Here is a 24,696-nt window from a genome sequence, read left to right on the forward strand (position 1 = left end):
AAGGATGATGTTTTTATGTTTTAATAATAATACAATTGTAATTAATGTAAGCTACATCTTGTAACCTTAATGGATTTTTGTGTATTCTTACAGTTGTACTTGAGGTTATCAACAATCCTCACAGAAATAAGTACTTTGGCATTGCTCTTATAGGACAAATATTAATGGAGGTTTTATCCACTTTTGTGTAACAATTTCTATGTCTATTTATTGTTTCTGCTTATATTTTAGGGCACGTGTGGTAGGAGCTCTTCCTTCCATGAAGGACACAACTTTAAGGAGTTTGACATGAGGAACGCTGAGGAACCATCTAACAACACTGTCTTACAGCGACTCCTACAGGAGCAGCGCCGCTATGCTAATTCCAGTGATAACAGGAGCTTTCTGGCCCTTCAGCAGCAGAGTCAAGTGAGTGGACTATTTTACACGAGTGCCAGTGAGGACCACCAGATGGTCCCCAACTTGGCACGGCAGGAGCCCCAGGGCCAGGAGCTTCAAGTTGATAACACTGTGATGGAGAAGCAGGTACCATCACGTCCAAGCGGAGGTGCTCAGGGGCCAACTAATGAAGAATTGCCTACTTATGAGGAGGCCAAAGTACAATCACAGTACTTTCAGGGACAACAGCAAATCTCTCCCACTGTTGGTGCTGCTTTTTACGTGACTGGGGTTACAAGTCAGAAGATGAGAACAGAAGGCAGGCCTACTGTTCAAAGGGTGAACCCTGGAAAGGTGCACCAAGATGAAGGGCTGAAGGACTTGAAGCAGGGTCACGTGCGTTCTCTTAGTGAGCGCTTAATGCAGCTTTCATTAGCAACTAGTGGTGTCAAAGCTCATCCACCAGTGACCAGTACCCCTCTGTCTACTCAAGCCCCACCTACTTCTGAGCTGTATAAGAATGCAGTTTCTGGGTCAGATTTTTTCAAACAAGGAGGGCAACATTCATTAAAAAGCTTGGAACACCGGGGGCCACCTCCAGATTACCCATATAAGAACATTTCAACATTACCTATGCCCTCCAAACCACAAGAACATGGTTCCTACTACACAGAACATCGCATGAGCCAGCAGATGAGGACTGAAGTGCCTGTTATGAGGTACCAGCCACCACCAGAGTATGGTGCTGTCAGGTTTGTAGGTTTCCTTTATGCCTTCATTTCATTAATGAACTAATTTCCTTTTATTTCAGACTTATATTTAAATATATTTTATTGAAAAATGCACCCTTGGTCCTCTATCTTTTAAATTGTTTTCTGCCGATTTGTGTTCACTTACAACCATAAATGCATTATTACCGTTTTAATGTTGACCATTCTTAATGTATCTTGGAAAAGAAAGACTTGCCGTAATTATCATGTCCACATAACTATTGTGACCACAAGGGGTCTCCAGAGAGCCTCAAACCACAGACACTGAAAACCATCACACATTATTAGAATAAAATAAAGGCTGTTTATTCTCTTCAGGCACTTCTCCACAATCCTCTCTCCAGTAATCAGCCACAAAGCAATACAAATCCTCTATCCTCCTCTAAGTGTTGCCCACTGCCTCCTGTCTCTGACTCACTGATGTGAGGCTGCAGGCTCCCTTTCAAGCAAGGCCTGGGAATGGTTCCAGTGCCACTCCATGTCTTCCTGGAAGCACTTCCTGGTCATAAAGTAAGTAGAGAGGTCCTCCTGCGACTGCGCCCTTTATCAACACCCAGGATCCCAGACTTCTGGACTCCCAACTCCCAAGCACCCCTGAGGGTGTCATGACTGGGTTGCTATATGAGGTGTGTGGGGGATGAAACAGCTCCCGACTGTTGGATTGTGCTGGTGCAACTATTATATCATGCCAGTTGGACACAGTTATTTTTCCATCCCAATGGCCACTCCATCTGTCACTCAACTCTGTCCTCTTATTTAGGTAAGAAACCATCCTCCTTCCCAGCCAGGACACCCCCGTTCTCCTCCTACACTATATATTTTGAAGCAACTTCAGGAAAAAAAAATTTAATTAGGTATTAATTGAACATTGTCATTAGGTACATGCTTGAAATGTAAGCATGTGAGGTGAAGGGAAGAAATGATGTTATTGTTTTAGTGTTTGGTTGGATCAGTTGCTTATGGTAGCACAACTGTAAATTCAGGCGGCCAATAAAAATTATTCAAAATGAGATGCCTTTCAAATCATTATGGATATCACAAAAAATATATCTGAAGAAGATAGTTAGTATTGGTTTCCAAAAAAAAAGGTCTGACCCCCAAAATATTCTGTATCTGAACTAATGGAAATTCTGTAGCCGGAGTGATATGATTAAGTCCATAACTGTGCAGGCAACAAGTTTTCATTCTAACCAGTTTCTAAATCAAAGTGAACGTTCTGTTTTTAAATTAACATTTTGCTTACTCTTCTTATTCTTCAGAATAAACTTAGGGTGTAAAACATAATCAAAATGATACATGAATGTTAGGAAAACCGACTAGAGTGCATTCAGACTATAATTATTTATTCTAAACTGCATTTAGCTGTCGGAGGTAATGAATGGGTAGTGTTCATTATTTGCATCCTTATCTATTACTGGAACTGAGACCATTCCATTGTAAAATGTATGCAGACAGACCATAGCTGGGAGACAGAATACACTGTCAAAGAACAAAACTTACTTAGATTTACGCAGAAAAGGAAAGAAAATTCAACTGTGTTCATTGAGAACCCTGACGCAGAGCTCAGGGGAAAATGTTCATTAAAAATCATATTTTAGCATTGTAATTAAAATTTGTAGGCACGGTGCCCCTTGATGGGTTAGAGCAGGGGTCCTCAATCACAGTCCTGGAGTGCCTCAGTGGCTGCAGGTTTTTGTTCCAACCCAATTGCTTAATAAGGAGCACTTATTGCTCAAGTAACACTTCTGCTTCACTTTAGTTGTCTCGCTCATTAAGATTTTCACTGCTTACTGCTTATTTTAGTTTTAAACAGCTGTATTCTTGATTTTTAATTGCTCCTAATTAGCAATAACACGCAAATCACAAAAGAGACCAGCATTTCTCCATTTAGCTTGTTACCATTTACAATTGTGTGTATTTATCATGCACTATTGGGTTTAATTAAATACTTGGAAGGAAAGTAAAGAGAAAAAAGTGAAGGACTGAGAATTACTCATCTGTTTTAGCCTTCAAATCATTTGGATGATATCCTTAGAAAGGAGAAGAAAATCTAGGGTATGAGAATGACCTAACATAGCAGAGTTAAAGCACTGACAAGCCATGAAATTAAATTATTGGCAAGAATTGCTTTCTAATTAAGCAACCAGGTTAGAAAAAAAACCCTACAGCCACTACGGCCTCCAGGACTGTGATTGAGGACCCCTGGGTTAGAGCTTTGGCCCTTTCTTGTGCTGTTTCTCTCTGGTTGCTGTCTTTACTGCACATATTTACCCCACTTTAACGTGGTCTCTAACTCTGCTAGCCTTGAACCATTATAGATTTTTTCCCCTTATTCATACTCCAATGTATAGTTATTTTATTTTAACATTTTATCTTAAGTAATAAAATAACTTATGTACATGTTGAAAAATTGTTTTTTTTATTCCTGATGCAAGCCTCAGTTTTTCAGTCCAAGAAATTTTAGTGGATTTTTGTTTATTTTATATTAGAGGGTATTTTGAAGATAGTGGCATATTGTGTGGTGCTCAGATTCTATCGATATATTGCTGTCTATGCTAAGCAAGTCCTTAACGTGCCAGTAGTTTGAGTTTAAATATTGTGATGTTCTGCCATTATGTATAAGCAGTATGCTTCAGTGAACTATACAGTATAAAAGATAGATTTGAATATGTTTTTAATGTGGTTCACAAAGCACTTTATGATTTTTTACATTAAGAGTTCCGTCAGTTTTAGAAACAGACTTTAGATCACTGTGCTGCTGAAATGAAATATGCAAGTTTAGAAACAGACTTCTTGTTTATTTTCTAAAGTAAACACTAATTCAGTTTGTTTTTACAGTCATTTAACACAAATAATGTAATATGCGAGTATGTTATTATGGTTAATAAAAACAAATGTGTGTGTGTGTGTGTGTGTGTATATATATATATATATATATATATATATATATATATAAATAAATGTTTTTTATATATATATAAATGTTTTTTTATATATATATATATATATATATATATATATATATATATATATATATATATATATATAAATAATACAGTACTGTGCAAAAGTTTTAGGCGGGTGTGAAAAAATGCTGTAAACAAAGAATGCTTTCAAAAATGGAATTGTTAATCATTTATTTTCATCAATCAACAAAATGCAGTGAATGAACAAAAGAGAAATCTAAATCAAATCAATATTTGGTGTGACCACCCTTTGCCTTCATAACAGCATCAATTCTTCTAGGTACACTTGCACACAGTTTTTGAAGGAACTCGGCTGGTAGGTTGTTCCAAACATCTTGGAGAACTAACCACAGATCTTCTGTGGATGTAGGCTTCCTCACATCCTTGTGTCTTCATGTAATCCCAGACACACTCGATGATGTTGAGATCAGGGCTCTGTGGGGTCCATACCATCACTTCCAGGACTTTTTGTTCTTCTTTACGCTGAAGATAGTTCTTAATGACTTTGGCTGTATGTTTGGGGTCATTGTCCTGCTGCAGAATAAATTTGGGGCCAATCATACGCCTCCCTGATGGTATTGCATGATGGATAAGTATCTGCCTGTATTTCTCAGCATTGAGAACACCATTAAACCTGACCAAATCTCCAACTCCATTTGCAGAAATGCAGCCCCAAACGTTCAAGGAACCTCCACCATGCTTCACTGTTGCCTGCAGACACTCATTATTGTACCGCGTTCCAGACCTTCGATGAACAAACTGCCTTCTGCTACAGTCAAATATTTCAAATTTTGACTCATCAGTCCAGAGCACCTGCTGCCATTTTTCTGCACCCCAGTTCCTATGTTTTCGTGCATACTTGAGTCGCTTGGCCTTGTTTCCACGTCAGAGGTATGGCTTTTTGGCTGCAACTCTTCGATGAAGACTTCTCCGGACAGTAGATGGGTGTACCTGGGTCCCACTGGTTTCTGCCAGTTCTGAGCTGATGGCACCGCTGGACATCTTCCGATTTCGAAGGGTAATAAGCTTGATGTGTCTTTCATCTGCTGCACTAAGTTTCCTTGGCCGACCACTGTGTCTGCGATCCTCAACGTTGCCCGTTTCTTTGTGCTTCTTCAAAAGAACTTGAACAGTACATCTTGAAACCCAAGTCTGCTTTGAAATCTTTGTCTGGGAGAGACCTTGCTGATGCAGTATAACTACCTTGTGTCTTGTGGCTGTGCTCAATCTTGCCATGACATGAAACTGTCTTCCACAACCTCACCTTGGTAGCAGAGTGTGGCTGTTCCTCACCCAGTTTTAAGCCTCCTACACAGCTGTTTCTGTTTCAGTTAATGACTGTGTTTCAACCTACGTGTGACATTGATGATCATTAGCACCTGTTTGGTAGAATTGGTTGATCATACACCTGACTATAATCCTACAAAATCCCTGACTTTGTGCAAGTGTACCTATAAGAATTGATGCTGGTTTGAAGGCAAAAGGTAGTAACACCAAATATTGATTTGATATAGATTTTTCTTGTGTTCGCTCACTTTGCATTATGTAAATTGATAACAATAAACAATCATTATTTATATTTCTGAAAGCATTCTTTGTTTACAGCATTTTTTCATACCTGCCTAAAAGTTTTGCACAGTACTGTGTATATATATATATATATATATATATATATATTATATATATTATATATATATAATATATATATATATATATATATATAAAAATAATACATTTCTATGACACACAACTCAAGGACTTGCTCTCGTGTTGCTGAGTAACTTTGTGTTATTTGGAAGCACATTTAAAATGGAGCCTTTCACACTTAAGTGATTGCTTTCTATTGACAACTTACCAAAATCTGTTGTGGAAAAATGTTTAACTAAAGAGGCTATGTGTGTTCCTCTGTAGCTGCCCTGATGACAGTGCACAACTGCTAAATGTTTAAGAAAAGAAAAACATGCACTGAAGTCTTTTTAGTTAAAGACTAAGTCGTAACATTAAACATTCAGATTTATTTGCAGAAATGAGGGCATTTGTGTTACAGATGTGTGTGTTAACAAAGTGCCTTAACATATTCTTGTATGCCTAATTCTAGGATTGTGAAACCTTTGAATGAAAAAAAATAATCAGCCATGGTTTGTTTTTACAGACAAAATCCAGAGAATGTGGGGTACCAGCAGCGTCCTCTTCACCACCACAGCCCTACATCATCTATGACATCGATGGGGTCTTTGTCTCTCACTCAGTCCCCTACAGTAAATTTTCATCTTGGGCAGCCCCAGCCTTTAGTAGATCACTATCCCATGGGCCTTCGTACCCCACAAGGACATGGCTCACACCCACTGCACCTGGGGGAACCTTACATGATGAATCCTCCATCACGTGGACAACAGATGCATGATTTTTATGGAGGGCCTCCTCGTATACAGCAGCATTTTCCAGTCAGCCAATCCTTCCAAGGAGACCCTTATTCTGTTGTGGCCAGAGCCCAGCAGATGGTAGAAATCTTGTCAGAAGAGAATAGGACTCTCAAGCAAGAACTGGATACATACTGTGAGAAGGTTTCCAAGCTCCAGAAAGTGAGTTTTAGTTTAAACTTACTATTATGCATTTAATTTTAAAATATAGCTCTAATTTCTTTATTTTATTAATTACAAATAAACAGGAAAAATGGGATAATTGTACAAATATGTCCTCCTGCTACTCCTTTCTAATTTATGCTAAATGTAAAATGAAGGAGATGGAAATAAGGCAGAAAAGTTGGCATGAAAATATTTATAATTATGCCTTTGAACTCTGAGATATTTTATAGTGCAGGCAGAAACATCATTTTATAAAGAAAGTCATTGTGAGCACAGTGCGAAATCAGAATAAGGTTATGATATCAGTAAAAAAAAAAAAAAAAATGGAAGAATTGCTTTCTTTTTTTTTTCTTTTTTATTGTAGAATTGTTTTTTTCTTTTCCTAAGAGAAAAAAACACAAACTGTTAAACACATCTCAGTCTGAAATAAAATCATTCAAGTAATATGCTTTCCAAAAATAAATTCAAAGAAACTCCAAACAGAACCTTCTTTCCCTACTCAGTTCAGAGAGCTGATTGATAACATAGTCCAGTTTAATGTGGATCCTTATATATAACACACATGCTCGGTAAAACCAAAAAATATATATGTATATGTATATACAGTATGTGTGCATATACAATATATATGTATGTGTGTATATGCTTTAGCATAGTATCTTTGCATAATATAGTTACACATCAGCTTTCTAGTATAAAATATGTACTTCTAGTAAATACATATTTAGCTCCTTGAATACTTGATAATTTACTGAATCTGCATCGATTGATCATCCATCCATTCATTATCCAACCTGCTATATCCTAACTCAGGGTCACGGGGGTCTGCTGGAGCCACTCCCAGCCAACACAGGGTGCAAGGCAGGGAACAAATCCTGGGCAGGGCGCCAGCCCATCGCATGACACACACACACCAATGACACACTAGGAACAATTTAGAATCACCAGTGCACCTAACCTGCTTGTCTTTGAACTGTGGGAGGAAACCGGAGCACCCAGAGGAAACCCACGCAGACACAGGGAGAACATGCAAACTCCACGCAGGGAGGACCCGGGAAGTGAACCCAGGTCTCCTAACTGCGAGGCAGCAGCGCTACCACTGTGCCACATTGATCAATGTATTGCAATATTAAATAGGAATAGTATAGGCAGACTTTCACTATTCTGGCACCTTTGAGACCTGAGGAGTGCTAGATTAGTAAAAATGCCAGATTACAGAAGGATCTTCTCTAAATAGCAGCTACATAATCATCCATCCATCCTCTTCTGCTTATCTGCGATCGGGTCACGGGGGCAGCAGCTTGAGCAGAGATGCCCAGACTTCCCTCTCCCCGGCCACTTCTTCTAGCTCTTCCGGGGGAATCCCGAGGCGTTCCCAGGTCAGCCGGGAGACATAGTCCCTCCAGCGTGTCCTGGGTCTTCCCCGGGGCCTCCTCCCAGTTAGACATGCCCGGAACACCTCACCAGGGAGGCGTCCAGGAGGCATCCTGATCAGATGCCTGAGCCACCTCATCTGACTCCTCTCAATGCGGAGGAGCAGCGGCTCTACTCTGAGCCCCTCCCGGATGACTGAGCTTCTCACCCTATCTTTAAGGGTGAGCCCAGACACCCTGCGGAGGAAATTCATTTCAGCCGCTTGTATTCGCGATCTCGTTCTTTCGGTCACTACCCATAGCTCATGACCATAGGTGAGGGTAGATCGACTGGTAAATTGAGAGCTTTGCCTTACGGCTCAGCTCCTTTTTCACCACGACAAACCGATGCAGAGCCCGCATCACTGTGGATGCTGCTCCGATCCGCCTGTTGATCTCGCTCCATTCTTTCCTCACTCGTGAACAAGACCCCAAGATACTTGAACTCCTCCACTTGGGGCAGGATCTTATCCTCAACCCTGAGAGGGCACTCCACCCTTTTCCGGCTGAGGACTACAGTCTCGGATTTGTAGGTGCTGATTCCCATCCCAGCCGCTTCACACTCAGCTGCGAACCGTTCCAGAGAGAGCTGAATATCACGGCCTGATGAAGCAAACATGACAACATCATCTGCAAAAAGCAGTGACCCAATCTTGAGTCCACCAAACTGGACCCCCTCAATGCCCTGTCTGCGCCTAGAAATTCTGTCCATAAAAGTTATGAACAGAATCGGTGACAAAGAGCAGCCCTGGCAGAGTCCAACTCTCACTGGAAACGGGTTCGACTTACTGCCGGCAATGTGGACCAAGCTATGACACCGGTTGTACAGGGAGGACTGAACAGCCCTTATCAAGGTGTCCGGTACCCCATACTTCCGGAGCACCCCCCACAGGATTCCCCGAGGGACACGGTCGAACGCCCTTTCCAAGTCCACAAAACACATGTAGACTGGTTGGGCAAACTCCCATGCACCCTCCAGGACCCTGCTAAGGGTGTAGAACTGGTCCACTGTTTCGCGACCTGGACGAAAACCACACTGTTCCTTCTGAGTCCGAGGTTCGACTATCTGACAGACCCTCCTCTCCAGGACCCCCGAATAGACTTTTCTAGGGAGGCTGAGGAGTGTGATTCCTCTGTAGTTGGAACACACCCTCCGGTCCCCGTTCTTAGAGGGGGACCACCACCCCGGTCTGCCAATCCAGAGGCACTGTCCCCGATGTCCATGCGATGTTGCAGAGGCGTGTCAACCAAGACAGTCCTACAACATCCAGAACCTTGAGGAACTCCGGGCATATCTCATCCACCCCTGGGGCCCTGCCACCAAGGAATTTTTTTGACCACCTCGGTGACCTCAGTCCCAGAGATGGGGGAGCCCACCTCCGAGTCCCCAGGCTCTGCTTCCTCATTGGAAGGCATGTTAGTGGGATTGAGGAGGTCTTCGAAGTACTCCCCCACCGACCCACAACATCCCGAGTCGAGGTCAGTAGCGCACCATCCCCACCATATACTGTACAGTGTTGACACTGCACTGCTTCCCCCTCCTTAGACGCCAGATGGTGGACCAGAATCCCCTCGGAGCCATCCGAAGGTCGTTCTCCATGGCCTCCCCAAACTCCTCCCACGCCCGAGTTTTTGCCTCAGCAACCACCAAAGACGCATTCCGCTTGGCCTGCCGGTACCTGTTAGCTGCCTTCAGAGTCCCACAGGACAAAAGGGCCCTGTAGGACTCCTTCTTCAACTTGACGACATCCCTCACCGCTGGTGTCCACCAACAGGTTCGGAGATTGCTGCCACGACAGGCACCAACCACCTTACGGCCACAGCTCTGGTCAGCCGCCTCAACGATAGAGGCACAGAACGTGGCCCATTCAGACTCAATGTCCCCCACCTCCCTCGGGACGTGGTCGAAGTTCTGCCGGAGGTGAGAGTTGAAGCTACTTCTGACAGGGGACTCTGCCAGACGTTCTCAGCAGACCCTCACAACACGTTTGGGCCTACCAGGCCCGACCGGCATCCTCCCCCACCATCGAAGCCAACTCACCACCAGGTGGTGATCAGTTGACAGCTCCACCCCTCTCTTCACCCGAGTGTCCAAGACATGTGGCCACAAGTCCGACGACACGACCACAAAGTCGAACAGCAGTGTGGAGTACCCACCCTTTTTGGAGTCCCTGGAGGGTGTGCTAGAGGGCATACCTTCTGGGGACTCCCTCGTACTGCTGGGAGACTTCAATGGTCACGTGACCAATGACAATGAGACCTGGAAGGGCGTGATTGGGAGCTACATAATAATAAATAATTTATTTATATAGCGCCTTTCTCATGCTCAAGGCGCTTATACCTCATCATACCTTGAAAATAGCATGTAAATCAGTACAAGCTAGATAATAAAGTTAACAAAAACATTAAATGAAAACACAATAAATTACTGTAATGTACAGGTACAAGTAAATGAGCTATTCACCTCATCCCACCTTTAAAATACCAGACAAATTGACAAAAGTTTGATACTTGCAATAAAAAGAAACATTAAATGAAAGGTAATTGAAAACTTAATTAGGTATCCTTAATGAATGCACAGTACTGTACAGGCACAGGTAAAATAAAGGTAAGACTATAGGTACAGTAAATGTTCAGTTTTCTTGTGTAAGTTAATTCCTGTACATTTTCACTTCTGAAGTGAAGACCTTTAATATATATTCTGGCAAAGTTAGAATCTTCAACAAACTTGCACTATGTTTAAGATTGTGATTATGGTAGGATTATCTCACTTGGGAGTAACGACAGCTATTGGATAACAATGTCTTCTAGTGGGTGTGTTGCATTGTATAAGACCTGTGTACTTCTTCAAACCACATCCACCCACTTCTCAGAGTTGCCACTGTGTAGATCATGTCAAACAAACATTTAAACAGATTAAGTTAGTGGTGAGATTCAGGTTCCAAATCAGATATAGAAAAGTTGCTTATGAGCTAGATAAAATACCAGTCCCACAGTCAAATCCCCTTCAGCACCTTTATAATCACAGCAAAGGTACTAAGACTGTTTGAAATGTTAAAAAAAGAAAAAAAGCTGCAAATAAATATGATGTGCACTCTACTACTAGCTTAGGATGGTTCAGGCATATTAAAGAAGCATTTCAAATTGCACAATGTGAAAGTGAGTGGTGAGCCTCTAAGTGTAGATGTGAAGCACCAGCTGAAGGATTTGTTCTAAAACTTACAAGTGCAGAAGGATATGTAGGTCCACTTTATAAAAAAAAAAAAAAAAAAGGTGCTTTACAACCACCAGCTCTGAACCATACGTGGTCGTTAAGTGTTGCATATCTGTAAAAGTAGAAAAATGGTGCTTACCTGTATTTACAAGAGCACACCAACACATAAACAGATTTAGCGCAACCAAAACAGTGCACTGTAGATGGGGGCAATGGCCCATGAATTTTGAAATTATAGTGGCCTAGGAATTTTGAATCTGATGCCACATTAGCAAAGAAACTGAATAATGGGGAGATTAGTTAGTCAATATCTGCTTGTACCAGTCAAAAGTCTGGACACATCTAGTCATCAGTAGAAGTTTTTACATTGTAAATATAACAAAACTATGGAAAACATTGCATGCAATTATGCAGATAATTAAAAAAGTCCAGAATTGATTAAAATTATTTTACATTTTGAATTCAAAATAAATCATCTTGTCTCAAAGATGGCTATGAACGCTCTTGGCATTCTCTCAACTAGCCTTAATAAGAAATCACATGGATTGCTTTCCCTACATTCCTGAAGGAGTTCCCACAACTGAAGTGTGCCTTCAATTCTAACAAATCTCAAACTTTGAAAAACACTCTCATACAATCACACTTATTGCCCCATACTTCGCAGTAAGAATGACACAGACAGAGGTTTAATTTTAACTGTAATAAATTGGTGCATATACTGTATGTGATTTGGTTTAGAGGTTTCAACATTAAGGTGGCAGACATTGAGAGGCTTAACAAACTGATTCAGAAGCCTGGCTCAGTGGTAGGAGAGAAACTGGACAGTTTGGAAACTGTGGCAGATCAGAGAACATTGTCTAAACTTCAGTCTGTTATTGAAAATGCTAATCACCCACTTCATAGTATTATGGTTAGATAGAGGAGCATTTTTAGCAGTAGACTGACTGGCATAAGTGCGCCACTGAACATCACAGAAAATCCTCATTCCCACAGCCATCATACTCTATAAGTCTTTGGTCACTCCCATGCAATAAGTTGTATATATATATTTCAACTACTTAGATGTGTAATAAATCATCTGTTGCTTCTCATGTAAATAACGTTTTTGGTTCTCTGAATGTGCAATACTTATGTGCAATATTATTATGTGAAATACAGCTCAGTGTGCTATTGATGTTTTAGTAAACTAGGTATTTTGATTCAAATATATAATATCTATATTTAATTCAACACATACCTTTATAGAATAGTGAATGAGGATTTATTGTAGTTTAATTTGATGTTTCTGTTATTTTACTTCATAGACTTATTTTTTATATTTGCTCTTCATGTTACTTGTGCTTTTGTCCATCTGTACAGTTGTCACATAAGTAATTTCCTTTGGGATTAATAAAGTTTTTTGATTCTGATTAACACAACAATAAGTACTTTCTGAACTGCTTCCCATTTTACAATGTTTTTATTTTGTTCTGATTTTCAAGTTAAGAGTTCTGAAGAACTGAAGCCTTGTGTGGTAGCAAAAAGTATAACGGGAGAGCTAACCATTGATGTGGTCTCAGTCCATCACATGACAGACTCATGCACACAATGACTGGGCCAATTTAAAACCTTAGATATAATGTATTGTCAGATGAGGTTATGGTTAGGGCATGGTTAGGATTAGTCCCTAAAATTATAATTTATGACACAGTATAAGGAAAATACAAAGTTGTGGAGCTCTCTCTTATACCTTTGTAAGAATTTTTTCTTAATTCTTATTTACATTTTATCCATCTATTATCCTTTTGCAGTATTTATATCACACCTGCTGTCATTACCCTGCTAGGAATTCTCGATACTTTTGAGTATTAGGAGCCAGTCTTGAATTACTTTTCTTTGTTTTGCATCCAAAGTCAACCCTTGTTGATACTAGATGAGTTTCATGCCTCACCATTTCAGCTTCAGGCATTTTGTTTTGAAATGGACTTGGGGTTGGACTTTTATTGATGCAGGTTTCATTTTTGTAGTCTGTCTCTTTTAGTTTAGTTTAGTTTGAAAGACCATTCCAAAATATGGAAGCTATTAAAGATAGCTTCAGCAGGGTCATTTCCTTTATCATTCTTGATGTCCTGAACTTAGCCTTCTACTTTTATTATGCTACATTCCACCAACTCCTTAGGGACTGTGAAGTACACAGGCAAGGGGCTGTAAATCAGATATTGAAGAATAACAGTAAAATTGAATCCTAATTATTATGTTTCTCTCAGCTGGAGACAGAAATACAGCGCGTCTCAGAGGCCTATGAAAACTTGGCTAAGTCTTCATCTAAAAGAGAAGCTCTTGAGAAGGCCATGCGCAACAAGATGGAGGGAGAGATCCGGAGGCTACATGACTTCAACCGGGACCTCCGAGGTAAAGGACAAGCATGCTACTCTGTGCCTTTAACTGTTCATTCTTCATTGTTTTTTACTGCAACAGACATACTTGAAATGTCATTTTGTGAATCAAAACAAAGATATCAACAAACCATGGTATTAATAATTTATGATGGTGCATTGAACCATTGCACGGTTTTCAGGGAATTTGGGGAAGAACTCAATTTTTAAAATGGTACAATACTATAATTTTGGTTTTTTTAGTACTGAAAGTAAATGGTAGTTTTCAAAGACGTGGTTAGCTCTTTGTTTATCTGCTCTACAACTTGTTAGAGTCTACTTCAGGGCAAATCCCACTCTTTGGCGTGCTTAAGACTGTATTGGTGATTACACTCACTCAGTACTATGGAGACTTGAAGGGGACAAGCCCCACACACTTCCACCTGGTCATCGACAAGCTGAAGAATTGGAAACAGAACTGCAGTGCAGAAAGACAGAAAGGTGTGTGATTATGTGGCACAAAAGGGAAAAACACTGATGTGTGGTGCACCGGGTAGGCTGGAGTGAGAACCTGCTATAAAAACTGAAGACAAAGTCTTAGTACTGATCCAACACTAGTGCATTGCCGTTTGAAAGGTCTAGTCATAATACTTTTGTGTTCTCATTCAGTCCAATTTAATCAATTAAGAACTTTCAGACAGTCAACTTGATCATGAATCTGATTTTTAAATGTAGTAACTCTTTTAAGAATTTCATGTGAATTGTGCACTTCATTCTGCCTACAGGTTAAATAACTTGCCTATAGTTTAAGTAACATTCAGGGAATGAGAAAGCTGGCCTTACCATAGGTGTGTTGTTATACTGCTTGCCAACTTCATACCATTATGTAAACAACAATTTAGATTAGATACATAGGTACTAAATGGAGGCTTCTCTGAGTTGCTGCTACTTCTAATCCAGTTTAATATATGGTAGCAACTCTCACATTTAGCACAATCCACAAAACACTGTATGAAGTACTAAATAAGATTATAGTACATGTAAAAACAAAGCCTTCAGTGAAAGTGGACTTTTTAAAGTCATGTGAGCTTTAATTTTTTTCCCTCAAACATCTACAAAACATGTTTGAGCTGTGATGCAAAAACATGATTAAAGTAGAATGATTAAAACATGATTAAATGTTTTTACAGGTTGTTATTGATTAGATGTCATTTCATTTCATTTCATAACTGTAAAATACTCTTGTTGGAAAGAGTGAATGTGCTATTTGTTGTTCTATATCAGGGTCAGGCATGATAAAAGAGGTCCATTGAACCACCATACTTTATACAAATTAGACTGAAAGTTATTGAGCTCATTTTTGTGATTAATGTGGTGTGTTTAATGAGTTAAAAGTATTGTTGCATTCAGGGCCAGCCATGAGGCAAACGCCTCAGGCAGTGCTTTAGTCAGGGCAGAATTTTCATGTAATTTTTTTTTTTTAAGTATGTACCAACAATACACCACATGTCAATACGTAGCACTGGTGTTCATTTTCTTCATTTATACATACTGACATAGATACGGGGAGTGGGGAGGAGGGTTTTTTTGCAGTCCTGGGGCAATGCTAGCAAAAAGTTGCAAAAGTAAAAATTACGCTCTCTCTCCCTTTTTTTATTTCTTTTTTTACTTCTTTTCATTTCATGTTTTTGTAAAAAGAATAAATCAATGTCATATCACATAAGTGCTAAGTAAGTTATCGTTGACTGGCACTAAAATCAAAAGAAGTCTCTAGTACCTCTGTATTTAACTTGCCGGTCCAACAGGTAACTTACAGTGCTGACTTCCAAGTAATGTCAGTTTTTAAACGAGATTGCAGCTACAGAGATCTTTTTTAGCATGCCAGGAGCAAAGGTATAGGTAAAAGCAGTGTTTTCCCACCTTTCTTCTGTGGTGGCACACTTTTTGCAACCCATAACATTCCAAGGCACACCACGATTCTACCAACCAAAAAAGCATTAAATCTCTTAGGGCTCATTTATACTTCACGCTCAGAACGCGTACGTGCCCGCATCATGGCCGCCACGCGTTCTGAGCGTTCATTTGATGCGTCCTCTGAGCAGGTCCTCAGAAATTAACGCGATGCGTGCGCGAGTTGCAGTACCAGCAAAAAGTCGGGGGGGCGCAGTGTGCTAAAAGTTGGAATGTGACGTCAGAGTCTCTGTTTACTATCTACATGTGACAGAAAGCCACTTTGCGGATCCTACGAGATCAGTGTGCGCGCTTCAATATTTGATAAATGGTTCGATGTGGTGAAGCAAAATGCCGACATACAAATGTATTCGTGGTGCTTTTATATTCAAGCATCGCATATTCCTGATCATAATGACACGATACGTTTTAAAATTCTCACATACCGTCTTCTTGTGCTATCTTTTTTTCTAGGGCTTCCTCTGCTCCTGACAGCAGCAAATCGCCAGCAATAGATCGCCACACTGAGCACATTAAATGTATGATATTCCAACTCTCTGCACATTTAGAATCCTTAGATTTATACTTGATATCACTTTCATGATGAAAAGCATTAAAGTATGTATATTACATTTTACAGATAAATCGGTGATTTCGTTTAAATAATGAATACTGTTAATAATTACACACATGGGGTGACACAGTGGCGGAGTGTTAGCGCTGCTGTCTTGCAGGGAGTCATGTCGCTGATATTCCCTGCCTGGAGTTTACACGTTTTCCTGCTGGATTTCCTCAGTGTGCTCCAGTTTCCTTCCAAAGATATGCAGATTTAGGGATTTGGTGCCGCTAAAATGACGCTAGTGTATGTGTGTGCTTGTATTCACCTTGCGATGAGCCGAGGCTCACTCGTGCCCAATGCTTGCTGGAATGGACACATCCCTGGGTTTAATCAATAAACATCCTTTTCAGAGATATTGCGGTAAGGTGTCATCGGAATTTAATGGGTGTTCTAGGCAGTTCACAACACAGAGAAGCCGAACATGTTCTCACCGTGATAATATCTCGCACTGCCACCTGGCAGATTCCTCCAGATTTACATAAAGTACGCGCGCAAGTATAAACATTTCAACGCTTGCGTAGCAGGAGCGTCTGCTGCAGCATGCGTCGCTTCGCGTGAAGTATAACTCTGGCCTTAGACATGCTAAACTGTCCAAAGTAGCAGGACAGGGGGCAGCAAAAAACAGCAGCTCAGAGATTGCTGTTCGCCGACAAAGCACTTAGTGAGCACTTTGGACGCATTTTGCAACTTCTTCGTCCCTTTGTCTGTTCATACATGTGGTCCTCTCTCTGCCTTACTCCAGTGACCCAGGGTCAGAGGCAACTTGTATGCCCTCTGTCCATCAGATATGCAAGAGATCATTTTTTACTTTGACACATCTGTGTCTCATATGCTATGCCAAATTGAGAAGTACAGTAATCCCTCACCTATCGCGGGGGTTACGTTCCAGAGCCCCCTGCGATAGGTGAAAATCCGCGAAGTTGCGACCTATATTTATTTTATTATTTATACATATTTTAAGGCTTTATAAACCCTTCCCACACTCTTATAAATCTTTCTCACTCTCTTGTTAACCTTTCCCACACTCTTATAAACACTTCTTATGCTCTTAAACACTTTCTACATTCTTAAACACTGCACACTGCACGCAGCGATCAGACGTCGATGTGTCTGCACTCGCTTTGTGAAGGGGGGCAGCTGAACTCACGCTGAGCTGAAATGGACTTTGTGCTGCTTCTGCCAAAATGCCTGCTTGTCGCTCTGCGCGTTCGGAAGGAGGAGTGTGTGTGTGTGTGTGTGTGTGTGTGGGTGTGTGAGAGCTGAACGCACCTTCGCTCAAACCACCCCTCCCCGGAAGCGCAGTACGCTCCTGCCACTTCGCATTGTCAAGGGGGTGGGGAGCTGAATGAACGCTAAGGAGAAGTGGACTTTGTGCTGGCTTTGTGCTGCTTGTCGCTCTGCGTGTCAATAATTTTAAGCCTGTACATCACCAATTTTCCTGTCTCACTGTCTTGTCTTGCGTGAAGTTAAAATGTTTTATAATAGTGAGATGTTACTCATATCCTTAGCCCGACATCCACATATCATATGTGTTAACAAAGTGTGTTTTATAAGTTTACATGTGTTTAAAGCATGTGGGATGGGTATTTTAAGGCTTAAACTATAAAAATGTTTATTTATATGGTCTTTCTATATCGCGGATTTTCTCCTGTTGCTGATGGGTCTGGAACATAACTTCCGTGATAGGTGGGCAATCACTCGTATTTAAAAACCCGTGAAGTCGTGAATCCGTGAAAAATGAACCGCGAAGTAGCGAGGGATTACTGTAATACATTGGCCTCTTTCTGTTATTGTCATATTTTCAACTTGCCTTTTAGGAAGGCATTCAAATTCAGGTTGTAATTACTCAAGTAGTATTTTGTTAAAAGTACAGGTTTAAGGTCATTGTTTAAGTTTAAACTATGCCATCAATTTCTTTAATTGCTTTTGTGTGTTTTTATTCATGATTTATATATTGATTTTATAATTTACATAGTTTTAATGTTAGATGTGATTAATCATACATTTACATACATTACATTTATGCAATTAATTAGTTAGTATTTATTAAATGATACTGATTTTTAGTTTTTAATTATATTGAACATGATGATTGATTAACCCTAACCATATCCTAAACCATTTCACTTCCCCATAATGCTATGGCAGGTATGCTGTGACCAGAATACTTACTTGTAAAAGATGTTTACTATGGAGGTGGCACAGTTAATCTGCATCACGGCTGTACCACAAGTTTGATGTTCTGGGTTCGATTTCCAAGCCAGCCACTGCTTGTGTAGAGAATGCATGTTCTCTTTATGCCTGTGGGAGTTTTTCTCCAGGTTTTCCATTGCAAAGGGGGAATTCAATCTAACACTCGTGACTTTAAACTGGCCCTCTATTAAGAGAGTGTAGATGTGTGTATGGGAGTCCTGTGAAGAACAACTAGTAACATCTGGAATGGCCTGTGCCATGAAAATATATTTAGGGTTGCCAAGTTAATTAAGTTATTTACAAACAGAATAGAGTAAACTTTGGGAAAACTGTTAAAATTCTGCATTTTTTAGTGCCAACCTAGCACTAGCGTCCCTTAGCACTTAATATTTACATATGTGATGCAACTGTTTAAGGCATATTACTTCATTTTGTTAGTTTACTATTAACACAAAATGCATACATATCAAAGTATTTTGTTCTGTGAACAGATGAATCTTTCCATTTGGTTGTTTTCTGCTGCCCTCTGCTGCAAATTTGTAAATTCATCAACTTCATTACCGTGCCTGCTCTCAACAACGAGGCTTTAGAAATATTTCTTTATTTATATCATCCTGTAACTGGAAAGAAGTCTTAAATCCAAAAGATGAACATCTTGGCATTATGAAAAACAAATTAAGTAATATATTTTGTGTGTAACTTCAACATAAAGCTTTTGCCCAAAACACGCCTTATCAGTTCCTATTCACCTGCTGCCTTTAGCCTTACTGATAACAGAGATTTTAGTCACTCCTATCCATGTGCTGAGCCCTTGTGGATACAATGTTGAGGCTCACAGTTTATATAATTTTACCCTTTGTCTATTTTCTGACTTAAATTTTTTTAAACCTTCATTAGGAAATGTGAAAGCCATTCTCCTGTAATGTACAATACTGGCCATTTCTTAAGCTACATAACTGAGCAAGCCAATATAATTTTAGGAAATGCTGGCATTTACTGTGAATGCCCTAATGTACAATAGCTTATGGTATTACAGTAGTTCCACCTATCCATCTTCTGATTCTCCCTTTTCAGGGGCATGAGTAGCTCTCCCAGCAGTATTAAGTACAAAGGAGGGGGTGCCATCCCAACATAGGGCACACTCTCATACTCACTCATAGAGGGCCAGTTTAGAGTTGTCGGTTAACATAACCAGCATGAAATGTAGAAATGTTTGTCAACAGGAGAGAAATTACAAATGCAGTGTGAGAATGTGGAAACTCCACAAACATTGACCGGTTTGAAATTTGAACTCCACTTGTAAAAGCAGGAAGGCAGCCCCACATACTACTGCATCTCCACACAGAAAACTATAGAAGATGAGAAAAACTAAACAGATGTAGCGTAGTGATACATGTCACTAGTATAAAAATGCAATGAGATATTTCATTTAAAATAGTAGAAGCCTTTCTTAGTTAAACTGTGCAGTAAAAGATCTTACCACTTTGCAATATTAGGCAGACTCATTTTACTTGTTTCTGTTTACAACCAAATGCAGTTTATTGCTTTTAGTTGACTTTATTATTCTCTTAATACCATAGAACAAATGGAGAGTGCTAACAAACAGTTGGCAGCTAAAGAGTATGAAGGCTCTGAAGACAACCGGAAGACCATCTCACAACTCATCTCACAGAGTGAGTACTTTAGCCACTTTTTAAATTAAAATGCTGCCTAATAAAATGAGATTTTTTGATCCTAATGTGAGTAGATATTAGATGCATGTATTTGAAAGGTAATAATAAGGGCCTGTTTTGTGTAAGAAAATGGCAAGAAGTAGAGACCATATATAAGTTAATGCTTTTGCTAGCCACAATACAAAGCTACAGACAATATTTGTCGTCTATACCAGATAAGTTTAATTAAAGAATTCCCTTGTGTATTCATGCTCGAGCTTAAGATCCTTTGTTCAAGACACAGTCACCCTCTTAAATAACAGAAATTTCGTAATATTTCCTTCAATAAATGCTCTGATTCTGTATCACAACAGCCTACTCTGTACAGTATTCCTTCCCAGCATTCATAATATTACAATATTTACATGGGTCAAATGTTTCTGTTGCCTGTTAAAATGAACACTCCTGATAAACAGTTGGCTATCCTTGCAGACTTGATTTTGAGAAGAAAATCCACACATTATGAAAAGTATGTTTACTATAGCTAAGGTTTTCTTTAACGCTGCAAGCCTAAAAGTGATGTCGCTGTAACTCTCACACGATGATGTCATTGTGGTGTCTGCATTACCACAGAAGGGTGGTGAAATATAAAAATGTTAAGCTGTGACGTTTCCTGAATTGAGATGAATGTATGTTTCAGAGGCAGAAGGCAGTATAATCTGCATGAATGTGAGGAAGCTGTTGAATTTACCTGGGACCTACTGTGTACTTTTCTGTTTCTGTAATAAGCAGTATATTCTGGAAAAATGCTCCCCTGTTTCCCATAATTCTGAAAGCAGACAATCATAAATCATTCACTCACATACTCTGAGTATCCTTATTTGAAGGTTGTAAATTGTTATCTAGAAAGAAGCAACAAGAACTCCATAATTCAGGGCTCTTCTGCTTCTGCAAGGGGGATTTCCAAGACCGGGATGTCTGCCATAATATCTGTAATCTGAGAAGCCTCTCAAAATCTGGTCCTCGTGGGTAACAGGCAATTCTGGTTTTTATTCCTATGAAAACGCTCCATTACCTAACTCTAAGTGTAGTGAGTGTTTTCCTTTGCCTTTTTAAACATTCAGATTCAAGCAAAGTGCCCGACTCAACAACTTTGTCATAAATATTTTCTCATTTTTCCAAGCGTAATATTATCATAGATGATCACTCTTGAAGGATTAAAAGAAACAAAGATTCACAATGACCTTCTAAAAATTCTGTTTAAAACCTCTCATTTCCACATGACTGAGTTTTCTTGTACACATAGTCCACCTTATTTCTACCACCCTGGCAAGAAAAACCCACTGCAGGCTTCATTTTAAAAATGGCTGCGCAATTTCACAATAAGCCTTCCACAACAGTATCACATGCTCAGACAGGATGACCGCATGATACTTTCAAAAACACGTACCTCTAAAATACTGTTCATTTTTGTTGTTAAAGTTATGATATCTTGCATTGTATGTGAGACAGTCATAGTGGTAGAAAAATCTTCAAAAACAAAGCTTTGTACAAATGATATTGAAAGTAAATATTTATGTTCATGAGTCGCAATGAACTTGATGTCACTATTTGTTTTGTGTTTTGAAGGTGATATTCAACAGGATGTTTGATTTCATTTCAGCACTTCTTATTATTCCACTCTGCGTAATGTTCTTAAGAATCTTACATCGTACTTGAGTCAGTAGGCTGTCATCAGAATAGTCACTGGCGAGAACTTTTAAAGATGTTATTATGAAGGTAGTGCAGTGGTTAGTAATGCTGCTGTGTCACTGGTCAGGAATTCATTTCTGGGCTTGGTCAACTTTACTTGCTATCCCTGTTTTTACCTGGTTTACTGTGAGTACTCCAGTTTCTTTTTTTTCTTTTTTTCTTTTTCACACTACAAAGACCTTAAGTTAGCTAACTGTTCACTTTAAAATCATCCTTTGTGTCCTGAATCAGGTGGCAGTGCACCCCATCCAGACTTAGTGCCTGCTTTGATGGCAGATTAGGCTCTAGATCCAGGTAACACTGTAACAGAAAATAAAGGTAAAGAAAGCAAATTGATGAAATTGCATTATATTTGTTACACATACAAACAGCGAAGGAGTTTAGTGCTTTTTGTACTAGGCTTTTATATATACAGTGCAGTTATCAGAGATGCTTAGGGCGACACAGTTCTTCAGGAGTGACAATTGAAGCTGTAATCTTGTGCTTTGCAATCCATCTTTTCACCTGGCTGCACTGTCTGCTTCAAGTGGAAAACACTTTTCTTAAATATGTTTGAGTTTCGAATCCCTGTGTTAGACAATTTGCACAGACTTTAGCAGCTGATTGGAAGATACACTGGCAGCCCAGAGCAGCTCACCTGCATATATCGGGCACTGCATCGGTATGATTTACTCCACCAGTTTTCCTACACAAAGTATTCTTCTTGACTCAGGTTGCCTTCATATTTGTTGAGTGCTGCATATTGAATATTCTAATTCTAGAGGTTTTAAATATTCTGAAGCAAAGATGTAAATTGTGTACCTTATTAGCTGCAGGCTAAAATTGAAATGCATTTAAATGCCATCTAAAATGCCTCATATGTAACTGTGGTTAAAAGCAAATATATTTAAATTTTTTTTTTCATTAAAATCATATGCATTAGTCATTCAAATTATTGTTGCAGATAGGCAAAGCAATAGATTGACTCCCCCTTACTCATTCTTCATGGACTATTATTTCAAAGTTCCTGCCTGAGAGAGTAAGCATGCTAATATGTGCTGATCAGTAAGGTTTGGGTAATATTTTTGTTTTATCTTTTATTGTTTAAACTGTGTACTGTTTTAATAGACTATATCCTCTTGCTTTTCAATATCTCCAGGTTAGAAATTTTAAGTTTTTGGTTGTGGGTGGCATTGATGTGTGGTAGTTAGCGTTGCAGCTTCTTAGATTCAGTGTCATGGGTTTGAATCTCACATTTGACCATCGTCTGTGTGCAGTTTGCACATTCTCCCTATATCTGCTTTGCTTTTTCTTCCTTTCCTCCAGTTTTCCTCCCACATAATTGAAGGTGTGCAGATTGTCCCCAATGTGAGAGTGAGTATGGGTCTATACATGAGAGGCTCCTGTGATGGATAGCCACCAAAGCTGCTAGGATAGGCTCCAGCCCTCCTGACCCTGAATTGGATTAAGTTGATTTGAGAATGTTATGCTGTTTGTTTTCAGATAAAGAAAATCTAAGAGAAAAGGAGAAACTGGAGATTGAATTAAATGCACTTCGCTCCACCAATGAGGATCAGCGGAGACACATTGAAATCCGTGACCAGGCCTTAAATAATGCCCAAGCAAAGGTGGTCAAGCTTGAGGAAGAGGTAAGGGTGACACAGAAGGGCAGATATTCACCTTTAAGAAGTAATTTGCATACCTTTTTAAACTGTATTCACTGTTGTAATCATCTTGTTTCCCTTAGTGTACAGAAATATTCAGAGTAGGACATTTCCTTTTTTAAATAAAGCTGTTAATCTAATTTCTTGTAGCTCAAAGTTCACTGCCAAAAAAGCTGTTGACTATTTTAAACACCTCAGGTGGTGGTCAGTCAGAATAATTACAATAACATTTTGTTTTCTGAAGCTGGCAGCCTTTACTCCCCTCTCTCAGTATTTGGCTGCTAGAGAAACCTATGCCATTTCAACTTTTGAAGAGGTCATTCTGTGCTACTGTAGCAAATGCTCCTTGGCTGGGAAATACCTTGCTTTGTATTGGATCACATTGCTTAAGTTTGAGTTCAGGTTGTTTATATACTGAGTAGGTGCAAATTCTTTCTTTTTCACTCTGTTTTACACCAGCATCCAGCGACCTCTGGGGTTTATTTGTCTTGACTTACAGGTTCTTGTAAAGCTGCACTCTTTAGTACCTGCATTTGCTGACATTTACATACGTCTGTCCAAAAACTCCATCCAGCCATGCTGACATCTTTTTAATTCTCAGTTCTTACTCTCAGGCCATAAAGAGAACTTCCCATAATCCATGTTCACAGCTCCAAGTCTTCTGAGTTCTTAGGTGTTTTTCCCTGTGCCTTCACTGAACACCTACATCTGTACTGACTCCATTAGTTTTGAATTACCAGCACTTTGTTATATCACTAATTTCTCATCCAGTCCTAGGCCTAACAGTTAATCTATGCCTTTTTTTGCTCATCCTTAGAAAACTGTTGTTGCCGTCTATTAATTTTGTACTTACATTTCAGACACTCATTGTTTGTATATTGAATTTTTTTGTCTATCATCTTGGGAAAAGGACCCTGCTTAGATAATAATTAATAATAATTTAAGGGTGCCCTGTCTCTTCCACGAAATTATGAGCATTAGCTTGGGCAAAAGAAATATGCCTTTAGCTTCGTTGGTTTTCCAGCCTGGTTTCAGTGGGATAGTGAGAATCAAGTGTGTTTATATGCACATACCGTGAAAAGGCAAATTACCTGGTTAAGACAGTAGTACTAGGGTGTTGTACCGTGTTAGCCATTATGAATGTAGAGAAAAGCCAAGCAAAATGACACCTTTTATTGGCTAACTAAAAAGATTACAATATGCAAACT

At 39.6% G+C, this 24,696-nt stretch overlaps 1 protein-coding gene across 3 annotated transcripts in view; it reads left to right on the plus strand.

The window, feature by feature from the left end:
• amot (angiomotin) overlaps positions 1-24,696 on the plus strand; it is a 129,627-nt gene that overhangs the window by 77,184 nt on the left and 27,747 nt on the right. For all 3 annotated transcript variants that reach the window (XM_028815544.2, XM_028815546.2, XM_028815545.2), the window contains exons 2-6: positions 232-1,130; positions 6,267-6,696; positions 13,572-13,716; positions 20,022-20,114; positions 23,328-23,473. In XM_028815544.2, coding sequence (XP_028671377.1) covers positions 232-1,130; positions 6,267-6,696; positions 13,572-13,716; positions 20,022-20,114; positions 23,328-23,473 — 1,713 coding nt within the window. The remainder of the gene's footprint in view (positions 1-231; positions 1,131-6,266; positions 6,697-13,571; positions 13,717-20,021; positions 20,115-23,327; positions 23,474-24,696) is intronic.

This window comes from Erpetoichthys calabaricus, chromosome 12 (assembly GCF_900747795.2).
Source record: "Erpetoichthys calabaricus chromosome 12, fErpCal1.3, whole genome shotgun sequence".
Taxonomy (NCBI): domain Eukaryota; kingdom Metazoa; phylum Chordata; class Cladistia; order Polypteriformes; family Polypteridae; genus Erpetoichthys; species Erpetoichthys calabaricus.